Source organism: Pollachius pollachius, assembly GCF_949987615.1.
Source record: "Pollachius pollachius genome assembly, chromosome: 13".
Taxonomy (NCBI): domain Eukaryota; kingdom Metazoa; phylum Chordata; class Actinopteri; order Gadiformes; family Gadidae; genus Pollachius; species Pollachius pollachius.
The window spans coordinates 14,507,626-14,522,356 of NC_136946.1; the positions used below are offsets into that span (position 1 = coordinate 14,507,626).

The 14,731-nt window shown below is 52.4% G+C and overlaps 1 protein-coding gene across 1 annotated transcript in view; it reads right to left on the reverse strand.

Moving 5' to 3' along the window:
* Window positions 1-799: 799 nt before the first annotated feature.
* The window catches only part of dync1i1a (dynein cytoplasmic 1 intermediate chain 1a), a gene marked incomplete at both ends in the record, with an annotated part of 50,935 nt that continues 37,003 nt past the window's right edge, over window positions 800-14,731 (reverse strand). The window contains 7 exons of the mRNA XM_079749916.1: window positions 800-910; window positions 2,808-2,933; window positions 5,543-5,683; window positions 9,376-9,532; window positions 10,173-10,306; window positions 10,752-10,865; window positions 12,195-12,341. Coding sequence (XP_079606042.1) covers window positions 800-910; window positions 2,808-2,933; window positions 5,543-5,683; window positions 9,376-9,532; window positions 10,173-10,306; window positions 10,752-10,865; window positions 12,195-12,341 — 930 coding nt within the window. The remainder of the gene's footprint in view (window positions 911-2,807; window positions 2,934-5,542; window positions 5,684-9,375; window positions 9,533-10,172; window positions 10,307-10,751; window positions 10,866-12,194; window positions 12,342-14,731) is intronic.

A 14,731-nucleotide genomic window follows, 5' to 3' on the forward strand; every position in this document is an offset into this window, starting at 1 on the left:
GATGCAGAGCCGATTCATTGAACATGGTGACCAAAAATAAAACAAGCAGGCAGGTTGTTCTTATGCAAAGCTTTAATGACAAACAGAAAGCACATGTACAGTACATCTTGTTTATTCACCAACAACGAGGAGATAGGGTAATGTATCTCTCGGGTCGCTGAGAGCTCTGGCTGTGTGGAACAGGACTCAGACACTGAACGGTCCTTTATTAAAGAGAGCCAGTAGTCAACAAACAGGCCCCCCGAGACCACTTATCACTGATCTGGATCCCACACACTCTGCCCTCCATGCAGCCGCCGTTCACAGAGACCAAACACTAACAAACTAACATCTTCTCTGTAAACAATATTCAACCGTTTAATATTTACTCACTCACGTTTTGCTGTGATTGTTGTTTTTGTTGACATTTACAGTTGTGCAAAGCATTGTCGTACAATACACTTAGGTTTATAAGGCTATAAGAGATTTTTTTTGTTGTTGAGTATTTTGATGATTTACAACAAACACTGTTGGTAACTGGAAATAAATAGGAGAGGGTTGACACAGGCACGTCAGCACGCTGTGCCTCACAATAAATAGTGCACGCTGGACAACTCATCGTCACAACCTTTTCAGTACGTTACGTTCAAACAATTGTTTTGCGGTTCCTGGTTTGCTACCTCAAATCACCCAGGAAATAAAAGGAGTCCTTGTGTGCGGACCGGAACAGTCTAACAGTGCGTTAAGCCGGCGGAGCCAGGGGAGAGCAAAACCACCGAGGTTAAACACAAACCAGAGACCCCCCCCCCGACTCCTGCCCCTATGAGGCCAGCTCCGGGGGGCCCTCCTCCTCGCAGTCCGCCCGGTTCGCTCGGATCTCCATCAGGGTGCGGGCGAAGCGAGCCCAGTCGTCGCTATGGGCGACCGACAGCTGGGGACACACAAGCAAACAAAACATCAAAACAACAAAACATCAACACAGGATGGAGGGTGAGGAGAGAGGAAGGGGGAGGAAGTGCAGGGAGGAGACATGGCGAAGCGCTGCTCGCTAACACGTGTTTTGGCTAGCTTCTCGCGTCGGCGAACTCCTAGCATAACGCGGCCTTCCCCTGGTTGTGTTTATGCGTCTTTTAGAAACCCAAAGAAACAGAGGAACGCCGTGAGAAAGGCCTGGGATGAGGCGAGACCCCCACCTTATTAAATTATGCTATCCCGTTCCGTTTCTCAATATGAGTCTACTGCCAATGACTTCAATTGGCTCTTCTGGAATTTCGGATTTGTTACATCTTGACGACGTTAAACATACGATTCCAACGCCTCGCGTTCAGGGCGGGGAGTTGTTCATCTTGGCTAGGTGCGAGTGCGCGTTTATGTATGTGTGTGTGTGAGTGTGCGTGCGTGCATGTGTGTGTGTGTGTGTCGTCCTTGACCACCGAAATGGGATGCATTCCCCTTGAGCGGTAAGTCTATCTGCTGTGTTCCCTGTGCCGTGGCAGCAGCTAGTATTAGCACCCTTGAAGGTGGCTGGTGGTGGCTGGTTTTGGGGGTGGGGGGGGGATGGGTGTGGGTGTGGGTGGGGGGGTGGTGGTGGTGGTGGCTGCCACCCAAGCTGCGACCGCTCTGGGGACCAGGCTGTAATTAAAACAGGAACAGGGAGGAGGAGGAGGAAAGAGGAGGCGGCTGTTTGACAACCCTCAGCCCCACCCTGCTCACCGGGAGGGCCTGGCACAGCGGGGGGGGGGGGGGGGGACTCTGCATTCAGCACTTTTAATTTGATGCTTTATTTGAGCCTCTGTGAGTACGGGGTTACCAACAGACACAGTGGGGCGCGTGGTTAGTGCCTATTTCGAGGAAACAACTGAAATTTCCAATTGTCTTGTCGTCTCAATCATCGTAGCATTGCAGCTAACCGTTGCTGCACCGCAGCTCGCTCTACCACCTCTCGGCCTGGTGGCAACCCCTCCTCTCCTCCACCAGATTATCATACGCCTCGGTTTAGCTTCTCTCTCTCTCTCCCTCTTTCTTTCTCTCTCTCTCTCTCTCTCTCTCCCTCTTTCTCTCTCTCTCTCTCTTCCTCTCTCCCTCTGTCTCTCCCGCTCTGTCTGTCTCTCTCTCTCTCTCTCTCTCTTCCTCTCTCCCTCTGTCTCTCCCGCTCTGTCTGTCTCTCTCTCTCTCTCTCTCCCTCTTTCTCTCTCTCTCTCTCTCTCTCTTCCTCTCTCCCTCTGTCTCTCCCGCTCTGTCTCTCTCTCCCTGTCTCTCTCTCGCCCGCTGTACCACACAGAAGAGCTTCTATATTTAGCCTATAGGCTAAGCTATGGTTCCAAAACACAGGGCTCGCAACCAGGGCCCCAGGAGGAGCCTCGAGGCCAGGGGCGCAGCCGGGGTGGCTGCCCGCTATGCGGCATTGGTGGTGGTGGTGCTGGGGGAGTCACACTGGGCCGTTTAAAAGAGCAGGGAAAATATCAAGCCCAAACATCAATGCTTACGCCCGACAGTTGAGGGGTAGGGGGGAGGGGGGGGGTGATCTGAAATGCTTAAAAGTCCTCAAACGGGTCATGATGGCGCATGTGGAGGTTTGACTGCGGAACAAGCTTTGCGCTTGAATATTGGATGTGTACATTTACATTTAGGGCCTTTGGCAGACACTTTTATCCACAGCGACTTAACATAAGTACATTTGTCAGAAGAAAGAAACAATATATCGCTGTTGGTAAAGTAAGGATGTTACCCAACAATAGTTAGGTTAACCCATTCCCCGTAGACAACAAAGCTAGGTTCGGCTATATATGTCACATGTGCATCAGCACAGTTTCCACGGAAACCCGCACCTCTCCGGCGTCATAGATCCAGACGCGTCCCTCCGAGTCGCCCACGGCAACCTCCTTCCCCCCTGACGACCAGCGGACCCTGTTGAGGGCCGACGCCCCCTCCACGGTGACACTCGCGGTGGGCACCTATAAATAGAAGAGAGGGATGGAAATACACTGAGAGTACACAACAGAGCAGACAAAGCTACGGGTTCGCCAATGGAAACATCAAACATCTCGGTGTGTTTTTTTTTTCAAACCGGGGGCCCTTGTAACAAGTCCAAGACGGACTCAGGCTAATGGAGCAGAACCTGGCTCCCAGATCAGACTGGTTCCCAGGCAACCAACGGTGGGGTTACGTGGCTGGGAGTTAAAGCAGCAGTGGGAGCTTTTTTTTTTTTAATGAAGCACATAAAATCTTCATAGGACTGGCCCATTAAAAAACACAAACAATGGCGTCTCGCCTGCGGGCTAAACAAGCACAGGGTTTAGAGTGTGCATCCCGGGGGAAAAAAAAAAACTGTTTTGGTTCTCAAATATTTGTAATACAGATCCTGCCATCTCCTAACAGCAAACCCACCCTCCTGCTGGAGTCATTCTGGGTCAGGGGGCAACGGACGGTATTCAAAGCAAAAGGCCAAACGCTGTCTTTACCTTTACAAAACCGTACAAACAAATCACACACTAACCAAGAATACTTTTAACTTCTCGGGCTGACACATTAACTACTAACACCAAGTGTGCACATCTGGACCACGGGGTGGTTGAGCACACAGCGCTCGCTGACAGGGACGGCCCACCGGAAGCACGTTTCTCTGAGGGAACCCACGCCCTCAGAAACGTTTGAACCCACGTCCCCTGACCGCCGGTGACGGTCGGAGGCTGACGGCGCGTCACCGCCGGGGGACAGAAGCCCCTTTGCCCGGCGTCAGCCAATAGGAGGGACCCCCACACACGAGGCTGAGAGAGGCCCTCACCGCGGGCTGACCGCCATTACCCATGCTAGCTCCTACTGCTCTGCCCGAGCGCATGTGAACCCAGCGCTCGAAATTGGCTGTGTGTGTGTGTGTGTGTGTGTGTAGAGGGGGGGGGGGGGGAGGTCGTGGGGGGAAATGAGAACCAGGCGCGCCTTGCTGCTCCGCTCGTCTAATGCTGTTATACGTATGTTTTTAATATGATAGCAACAATGGAAGTCTGTGGCTACAAGATTGACTGTGTGTGAATGCGCACATGTGAGGTTTGTGTGTGTCTATGTGTCTGTGTGTGTGTGTGCACGTGCTTGTGTGTGCATGTGTGTGCGTATGTGTGTGTGTGTATGTGTGTGTGTGTTTGTGTGTGTGTGTGCGTGGGGGCGTGTGTCTGGTCGAACGTTGCTCTTAAAGCACATTGTTAGCTGCAGTGAGCCTGTGGATAATGAACTCTTCCTCTTGTCGGTGAAAGGGCTGTTGTTGTGTTGGGCCCTGGGAAATACGTCCCCGTCGGAACACACACTCACACCGGTGTTCCCACCAATGAATCACATGACGGCCCACGGGTCACCTGACTGGATTTGTTACGATGACATGTAATGCCTCAGGTTGTGGACTATAGTATCCATGCACCATAGAGAGGAGAGGTGCGATGAGGCAGAATGTATGGGGCAGAACGTGGTCTCCATGGAGACGGAGAGGTTGGCGAGCGAGGAGAAGCAATCATTCAGCCCCGGATTCTACCTGGGCGGTTTAAGGTCTGCCACCGCACACACATACACACACACACACACACACACACACACACACACACACACACACACACACACACACACACACACACACACACACTTATACACACACACACACACACACACACACACACACACATACACGCACACAAACACCCCTTATAAACAGGATGTTGACACAACTTTATAATAGCTTTCGACAGCCTAGCGCCACTTAATATTAGTACACTTAGCGTAAAGCTGGGAGTTAAAGTGTTATTCCTGGTATCCTAGCCAACGTATTTACTTAATTCCAGCGTCAATTAGCAGCAGGGCAGACATGATGCCATGCATCCAATGCCCGGAGAATGAAAGCCAAGGAAACGCACAGACGGTGATGTATTGAGGGGCCGTGGGGGGAGGGGGCGTGTGTGTGGGCGTGGCGGGAAACTGGATGGTGGCGGGCGGCGTAGCATGGGTGGGAGTCACAAGTGTCACCCCAGGGTGATTTAGAGAGGGCTGGGGGGCTAGGGATTGGGGAAGGGGCGAGTGACACCGACGCCCACAGAGGAATCTTCAGTGTGTGTGTGTGTGTGTGTGTGTGTGTGTGTGTGTGTGTGTGTGAGATGGGTGGGGTGGAGGGGGGTGGTTTTCTTGGAAGGGGAAGGGTGGGTTGTTTGGTCGCGTGGTTTGGGCGGGCATCCAGCTACAGTTTGGGCCTTGAGAACACCATACGCAAACACACACACACACACACACACACACACACACACACACACACACACACACACACACACAGGAATGGCCCCTCACAGGCATATACACAAACGCCCCCATATATGCACACACACACGCGGCCCAACACAGGCAAACACACACACCCCGACACATGCACACACACCCACACACGGCCCAACACATGCACACACTCGCGGCCACACACACACACACACATACAGACGCATGCAGACATGACCCCACCCTTTGTCTGATCAAACCAAAATCTACTGACCACAGATACACACACATGTTTAAGCACACACACCCACCCACCCACCTCGGTGTCGTTGTTGAGGTTCCAGAGGTCCAGGCGGCCCATCCCATCCACGGCGGCGAACACCGCAGGGTGCACCGGTGACCACATGACATCATAGACATAGTCAGCGTTGTCCTCGAACGAGTACAGAGGCTTGTTGTGCTGCGGGGGGAGGGGGGGGACGTAAAGAGGAGAGGACACACACACACACACACACACACACACGGTCCCCCGACGTTGGTTTACGTTCATGTTTAAGTGACGAGGGGATAATGAGAGAGCAGCGCCGTGGACGGTGGCGTGAGGAGACATCTTGTTTGTGTTCTGTTTGGCTGTTTGTGGAGAGAGAGAGAGAGAGAGAGAGAGGGGGGGGGGGGGGGGGAGATATAGAGAGAGACGGGGGAGAGGGCGAGAGAGAGACAGAGAGAGAGAGAGAGACGGAGAGAGAGAGAGAGAGAGAGAGAGAGAATGCAAAAGAAAAGCAGGGTGGCGCCAATCAAGCAGATATAAAATGTAATTGAGTGAGTGTGTGTTTGTATGTATGTTTGTATGCTTGTCTGTCTACATCGAAGTCCACACCAGACAGACGGGGAGCTTTGAAGAGAAAAGAGGATAATGGATAGATAAAGAGACAGGCTGACAGCACGGTGACAGGCAGGCAGAGAGACAGTTTGGCTGAGAGAGGCAGGCTGAAAAGCAGTCAGAGAGACAGACAGGAAGACACACAGACAGGCATTGCGACAGACAGCTAGAGAGACTGGCAGGCAGAGAGACAGGCAGAGAGATAGACAGGCACACAGGCAGCCAGACACACAGGCAGACAGGCAGACACACAGGCAGGCAGAGGGGCAGGCAGACACACAGGCAGGCAGACACACAGGCAGGCAGACATACAGGCAGTAAGACACACAGGCAGGCAGAGCGGCAGGCAGACATACAGGCAGCAGACACACAGGCAGGCAGACATACAGGCAGGCAGAGGGGCAGGCAGACACACAGGCAGGCAGACACACAGGCAGGCAGAGGGGCAGGAAGGACTGGGCTACAGACAGAGTGGCGCTGCTCAGCCTTGGGGCCTGTCTGGGTAAAGAGGCTAATTAAAAAGCCCTCGCACATTCACACAGCGCCATAAAACTGTTGGGGGAGATGAAAGAGTCCTCTGCACAAGGTGTACTGTAACCTCAACGCACCAGCTGTCTGGGCGAGAGACACCCACAAACACCCAGAGGGAGAGAGGGAGAGAGAGAGCCAAATGAAGGGGAGAACAATAGTGAGAGAGTAGAGATGCGTGTGTGTGAGTGTGTGTGTGTGTGTGTGTGTGTGTGTGTTTGCAGTTTAGATTCCAGAGGGCCTGCATTCCTGGCAGGTACTGGGCTGGGTGGGGTGGGAGGGGCGTGTGAGAGAGAGGAGACCGGTAGACTGGGACGGCAGGAGCAATGGAATGTAGCCCACCTCCACCTTCCCCCCCCAACCCCCACACCCACACCCCGCCTCCCTCTTTCTACTGTCCTTTATTTCGTTTTCTCAATTTCCCCCCAGTTTCATCCTCACATCAGGAGGAGGAGGGGTCAACCTCTCTCTCTCTCTCCTTTTATCTCTCTCTACCTCTCCCACACTCCAACGCTCAATCCCTCTCTGTGCCAGGCTATCTCTCTCTCTCTCTCTCTCTCTCTCTCTCCCACACTCTAGCTCTCTCCCCTTCTCTCCTCCGTGCATGCGAGGTAGAATGAAAGAGGTAAATCCCTGTAAGGGTTTAATTAACCGAGAGAGACACGAGCTGCCCTTTAATCATGGCATCATCGTGTGCACGCTCAGCGTAATCAAGGGCTCACTGCCTCGTCCCAGGTACCCCAAATCTAAATAAGAGCCGGAGTGTGTCTCTCTTTACTTGGTTACTATATCGACTCGTCTGTTCGTGATCTACTAAAAAACGTTTTCCGCGTGATCAGTTAAAGAATCTTTTGCTTGCTAATGGAAACTAGGCTAATCCGAGGGTTCTAGAATGTTCCGCGCAGACTTCCACTGCCGAGTGGAAGGTTGTAGATTTATAGCGAACGTCAATCCGACAACCTCTCAGATACTTGTGGCCATTTGTAAACATTTATACGGCTTGTTCTAAAGTAATGAAATTATACTTCACAAAGGCCTGTTTTACTAAGGTCCTCAAAGGGATTAAGAGCGCATGAGGACCACTCGTGTGTTTTCCTGACAACCAACATCGTCTGACGCCAAAGCCTGCCTCAACAGTCTCCCTCCAGCAGAGGCGGCTCGCCTCAGACAAACTCCTGTCCTTCCTCCGGGATTTCCCCTCTGCTGCGTCGGCCATTACAAACGTCCTACTATTGACAAACCCCCCTTAAGGCGGCGTTTGTTTTGACAGACTTTTAAATGGGAGCAAGTATATTGCAGCGAATATCGGTGAGGCCTTTCCAATCGGCCGATCTTTCGAGGTACCTCAACAACTGGGATAAAGGCAGCGAGACAGAGAGCGTTGGAGAGAGATCAGGCTCCGAAGGCTTCCCTGAAGAAGCAGTGTTTTCCTGCTTCGTGGGGAGGAGAGGGGTGTGTGAAGGGTGGGGTTTGGAGGGGGTGGAGGGAGTCAAGAAGGTTCAAGTTATGTGCGACCGTAACCCCAGCTCTGGCGGCGGCCGCGGCGGCCCGTTCCCGGGCTCCGGGCCTGCGTGGGGAATGTGTCCGCCGACCGCAGCGTTTGCACCGCCGAGTGTGTAAACACACACACTGGAGCCCTTCAACTGGGGACCTCAGAGCTGTGGGCAGGGAGAGTGTGTGTGTGTGTGTGTGTGAGCATGTGTGTATCAAATCAGCGCATCGAAAAATGGTTGGATCTGGAATACAGTATGACTGTGTGTGTCTGTGTGTGTGTGTGTGTGTGTGTGTTTGTGTTCCAGATCCAACAGTGCTTGATGGATACAACTCCCCTGGGGTTGAAGGCCAACCCCTGGGGAGTTGAGGGTAAGGTCAGGAAAAAGAAAGCAAAGGTGTATGCGAGTGCCTGTGGGCTAGGCACACGCACACACACGCACATGCACAAACACACACAGCCAGATTCAGGTATCCTTGTGGACACTCATGCATTAGGGCTAATGGGGACAGGAGGCAGGCATTCCTGTGGTAGCCCTCAAAGGAAAGGGAATCCCCATCTTAATCCTGTCAAATAACAGTGTTCCGGTGATCGCAATGTTCTAATGTGGCGGACTGTGATGCACGTGCAAATCACAGAAATGGGTGTTTGGCACTACGTCTCCGCCTGGCACGGAAGATGGACTGCGGAGCTTGTATCACACGTTATACATCGTCCTCAAACCTTCACGCTTTCAAAGCTGCTGATTTGTTTGCAGGGTCTTTCCACCCTCTGTTTCAAAACCTTTAGGACCCCAACCACTCTACACTTTTCACCTCCCAACCCTGCTTTCAGGCCCCTTTGTTGTTCAGCCTTGTCTCCTCTCACCGTCGATTTCTCCACGATTTCTCCCCTCGCCCTCTCTCTGTCTCTGTCTCTCTCTCTCTCTCTCTCTGTCCTCAATCTATATGTCCTCTCTCTTTGTTTCTCCAGACATGGGACTCTAGAGAGCAGGTGGTCATCTTCCATTTACATTTAGGGCTTATTTTCTCTCTCAATGCTGCCATGCATTTTCTTTTACTCAGGACTGCTTTGGTCCTTACTGTGAAACAAAACAAGCCGGCTTCACGTCAAGTCAGTCCTGTGAAATCCAAACCAGGCAGTTCAGCTGTCTTTATGTTACGACAACATTAACAATAGCCCATGTAAACAGGTCCTTAACGTTAGGGTTCCGTACAGTATAGTCACTAGTGTGTGTGCTTCTGCTACTCACGTCGGAGCGTACCTTGGTGCTCCACAGCTTGACGGTCCAGTCGAAGGAGGACGTGGCGAAGAGGTGGGAGAAGTCCACGGGGCCCACGGCGTTGTGGCAGCTGATGCCCGTCACCGGCCCCTGGTGGCCCTCGAACATCTCACAGATACCTGCCTTGCTGTGGGGGGCCGAGGGGGGGGATGCTCATTAGCTTGTGGCATGCATGGTATATTATATATATTATGGTATATGATACCATGGTATGAATATATAGAATAGAGCGTACTATAAGGGACCGTTTGAATTGTGAATGCAAGCAGTTTGACTAGAATATGGTTTCTATGGTATCAAAGCAACGACCAAACCGACAATGTGTGTATGCATGTGTGTGTGTGCACTCGTGTTCGTGTCTGTGTGTATATATAGCTGTGTGTGTATTTGTGAATATATGGATGCGTGTCTGTGTGTGTGTATGTTTATGTATATATGGATGTGTGTGTATATGTATGTGTGTGTGTGTGTGTGTGTATGTATATAATGATGTGTGTTAATGTATGTATATATGGATGTGTATGTATATATTTATGTGTGTGTATATATATATGGATGTGTGTATATATGAATGTGTGTATGTGTGTATATATGTATGTGTTTGTGTGTGTGTATGGATGTGTGGGTGTGTGTGTGTGTGTATGGATGTCTGTGTGTGTGTGTGTGTGTGTGTATGGATGTGTGTGTGTGTGTGTGTGTGTGTGTGTGTGTGTGTGTGTGTGTGTGTGTGTGTATGTGGATGTATGTGTGTGTGTGTGTGTACCTACCTGCCGTGTCTGGAGGCAGTGTACACGGTGCCCTCCTCGCTGCCCACCACGTAGTTGTTGACGTCCCCGGTGGGGAAGTCCATCGCCGTTACCGCCACGGGCTTGGACTTGTTATACACCAGCTCCATGCTCTCCTACACACACACACACACGCACGCACGCACGCACACACACACACACACACACACACACATGAAAACAAAGCAATAACAGAAGTGAATTGATCCCCACGTCTAACGTTCTCTATAACTCGTGTATTTCTATGGGTGTTCCAGGAGGGGTGAGTGAGTTTGTGAGTGAGGCGGTGTAGGGGTGTGTGAGGCGGTATAGGGGTGTGTGAGGCGGTGTGTGTGTGTGTGAGGCGGTGTGTGTGTGTGAGGCGGTGTGTGTGTGTGAGGCGGTGTAGGGGTGTGTGAGGCGGTGTGTGTGTGTGTGAGGCGGTGTGTGTGTGTGAGGCGGTATAGGGGTGTGTGAGGCGGTGTAGGGGTGTGTGAGGCGGTGTGTGTGTGTGTGAGGCGGTGTGTGTGTGTGAGGCGGTATAGGGGTGTGTGAGGCGGTGTAGGGGTGTGTGTGCGCTACCTGCGGCTGGGAGAGCATGTCCAGACTCCAGGAACACATCCGGCCGTCTGTGGACACCGTGATCAGGTTGTTGGCATTCTGGGTGCCCACCACGTTCACGCAGTACACTGGGTGCTGACACACACACACACACACACACAATGCAATCATCACCCCGCAGCAACGCGATCATGTACACAATTCTAAACAGAAGAGGGGCTGGTGCACCTGGATTGGGAACGTGTAAATATCACAAGCCAGCGATAGGTCATGTGTTATTCATGAGGCGTTGTAATGAGCTCTGGGACGATCATCTTGATTGTTTTTCTGATCGCTGAGCGCGTATCCTGATGATTTGCGCGGCAAAACCAGTTCACCAAACTTCTCCCCCTCGCCCCAGACTGAAGCAGAAACTCTGGAGAGATTATTGAGACGTCGCAAACATCTGCAATGCGATTCTACAAAAACACATCTACGTTCAGCAGGAACAATCAGATGTGGACTGGTGGGACCTGAACCGGGACTAAAGGAGAATGGCTTTACACTAGTGTTCACAACCCTTCCCACCGCTGATCGGTCGGCTTCCCCCCCCGCCCCCCCTCTCCAGGGTGGGTTGTGTCGGCACAAGCACAAACAGAACCCCCCCCTCCTGTGCGGAGAGTGTGGGGCCTTGCCTCTCCTAGGGCTGGCCACATGTCTGTTTGCAGCGGGGCCCTTTAAAGTGACTCTTGGGGACAAGGGGCTGCTGGGTAAATCCACAGGAGTGTGTGAAGCCATTATGTCATTACTGGGCTCATTACTGGGCTCAAAATTGATTTGTCCACCGGGCCCCACAGAGGCCGCGTTGAGCCTGGAGGCTGCAGGCTGGCTGGCTAGCTAGCTGGCTGGCTGGCTGACTGGCTGGCTGGCTGGCTGGCTAGCTAGCTGGCTGGCTGGCTGACTGGCTAGCTAGCTGGCTGGCTGGCTGGCTTGCCGACTGGCTAGCTAGCTGGCTGGCTGGCTGGCTTGCCGACTGGCCAACTGGCTGTGGGGAGGTTGAGCCCATGGCTGCTGTGGTGTGGCCATGGGGCCATGTGTGTTTCTCTTTTTTATGCGTCAAAGCAGATCATTGTATTATTTATTTCATATTTAACATTTCTAATCTATTTAGATTTAATCGGTCTGGGATTCAAAAACAGTACTTATCGTAGCTTATCTTCAATAAACTCTGATAGGGTATGTTGCTTTAGCCTGGAGACCATCCTGATCACAGACCACACTGTTTCAGTCTGGACCTCTGGACAACCTCACTGGACTAGTACTTGCCTTGATTGACGAGTCCTTCGGCCAATCAGCATAACAAACCATGTGACGCCATGACGGTGAGCTGTTGCACTCAATACACCGGATAACGGCGAGAACGTGTCTCACGCCAAGACACTCTGCTAGAGCGTACTCTCTTGGGGGTGGGGGTGCGGCCCTTACGGTGTGAGCCGCAGCGGACAGGGGGGACCTCTGGACGGGGGTGCGGCGGTGACTCCGGTTGTCCCACAGGATGATCTGTCCCGAGTACGTCCCCCCCACCAGCAGGTTGGGGTGGAACCTGGCGAAGCCCACCGACACCACCGGAGACTGGGGGAGGGAGGGAGAGGAAGAGGGTTAGGGGAGATGTAGAGGGGGAGAGAGAGGGGGGGGGGGAGAGAGAGAGAGAGAGACCTAGGCCCAATCCCAGAGTCCGGACTCACAGACTCACAGACTTTGCTGCGCGTTCTCCTGAAATTAGTGAGGCTTTAGGGCTGTCCCATTGTCGAATTCCAAAGGGCGTGAGGGTTTGAGTCCACCCTTACCGAGCCCTTTCCGTGAGTCCGCATCAGCGCAGACTTCACCTAAGGGAATTGCCCACAGTTCAAAGCGTTGCGACGTAAACCGCGTGTCAGCAACATCTTTGTCATTCAACGTTGCCAAGGTAACGTGCTCTCGTGAAGTCCTGTCCCAATCCCGTATATATACTTATCTGAGCCCATGTGGCCACACACACTCCCTTACTTAAGTTCATTAGCACCTGAGATCAATTAAGGCTGTGATTCCTTAGTCCTCAGGGCTGAGTTTGGGATTTGGCCAGAGAGAGACAGAGATGGAGACGGAAACGGAGAGGGAGAGGGAGAGAGAGGGACAGAGAGACAGAGAAAGAGACAGAGAGGGAGTGAGAGAGCATTACTGTGTGCTTCTGTGGTCACACTGGGAGAACAGAGGGAGGTTGGCTGGACCCTTCTTACAGTAAAAACTTGAATGAAGCTGGCGGAGGAGAGGCCTGACAAAGACAGAGAGGGCTCTGAGAATAGCAACTGAATGCTGGAAGGGAACTGAGAAGATGAAAATAGCGGACGTCGAGAAACCCCAAAAAAGACAAACCGACCAGAAAGAAGGAGTCAAAAAGGGAAGGGAGGGGGGGAGGGGGGAGGAGAAAGGATATAAACAGATACGCGGAGCGGTCGGTAACGCTAGACCGAGCATGAGGGAGCGAGTGATCAAGGCTGAGGTTCGTGATGGGTGGCGAGGAGGAGGAGGAGGAGGGGGAGGAGGAGGAGGACGTCGGAGGGGTCCGAGATGAGTCCTGGGGGGGGGCTGGGGGGGGGGGGGGGGCTTCGCTGAGGGTCCTGCTCTCCGGACAACGGGACCGAGGAGTGACGATCGGGGTCCCGTTGGCGGGGGAGACACAAAGGAGGGAATTGTAGTCCCCGTCTCCCTCTCTGTATCACTCTGACGTTCCATCTCTCTCTCTCTCTCTCTCTCTCTCTCTGTCTCTCTCTCTCTCTCTCTCCCCCTTGCTCTCTCTCTCTCTCTCTCTCTCTCTGTCTCTCTCTCTCTCTCTCTCTCTCTCTCTCTGTCTCTCTCTCTCTCTCTCTCTCTCTCTGTCTCTCTCTCTCTCCCTCTTGCTCTCTCTCTCTCTCTCTGTCTCTCTCTCTCTCTCTCTCTCTCTCTCTCTCTCTCTCTCTCTCTCTCTCTCTCTCTCTCCCTGCCAGCCGTTTCGTATTACCACATGAAAAAAAAAGACGAAAAACCACCAGCAGCCACTGGAGCGCTCAGCGCAGCCTCCATCAGGACAAGAGCAGCCCTTGAACCAACCACCCCACACAGCCTCCCCCCCCCCCCCCCCGTCCCGTGCCCCGTCGGTGCGCTGACCCACACGGACCCATCCAGAATAAGCACGGCCACAGAACAGGAGACGCTGTGAAACACAGTGAGAAGCACCAGGGAGCCGTGCAGCGTGTGAGTGCACGAGCCCTTGGGTTCCCTGAGCAGGAGGCCTTTCCCTTACCTCCTCGTGATTGGGAATCTCCTACATGAGCCTTCTGGTGAACCCTATATCCTCCTTCTCCTAACGCACCGCGACATGTATCAGCACCATATGGGTATGAATAAATACATTTGTTCATTTGTACATGGATAGAGACGCTTGATTTCAGACAAACTCATTAGCATTAACCCATTTAAAGCGTTACATTTTACGCTGTTACAGATTCCCCTGACCCCCTGAACCCCCACGAGCCCACAGCACCCTAACCCCCAACCTACTCATTCAACAACCGGTTCATTTCAGAGAAGAGGGCTGGAACACAAGCATTGGAAACATTGCACAGTCCTCCGGTTTTCTCTCTATCTCAACGTCTTTCGCTCTGGCGTTCTCCCACTCTCTCTTTCTCTGCTCTGGGGGGTAGAATGTTGTAATGTGTCAGGAAAACCACACTTTAAGTTATTTTGACAAATCTGTGTGCCGGGGGTTAATTACAGTTTAAGAATTACTTTTTAACGTTTGACCAGTCAGACCATGCTTAAAATACAAATTGGTGCTCTTTCAATGGATTGATCCTGTGTGTGACAGTATTGTGAAGGGTTAAATACTGCTTCCAGCGGATGGGTTTGGCATGTGTAATGTTTTGCTCTCTGTGCTGTCTTCAGGGGCCCTCAGGGGCCTGTTTCATCAGACAGCTAATAAACCAACGTCTTCAGAAAAAAACATC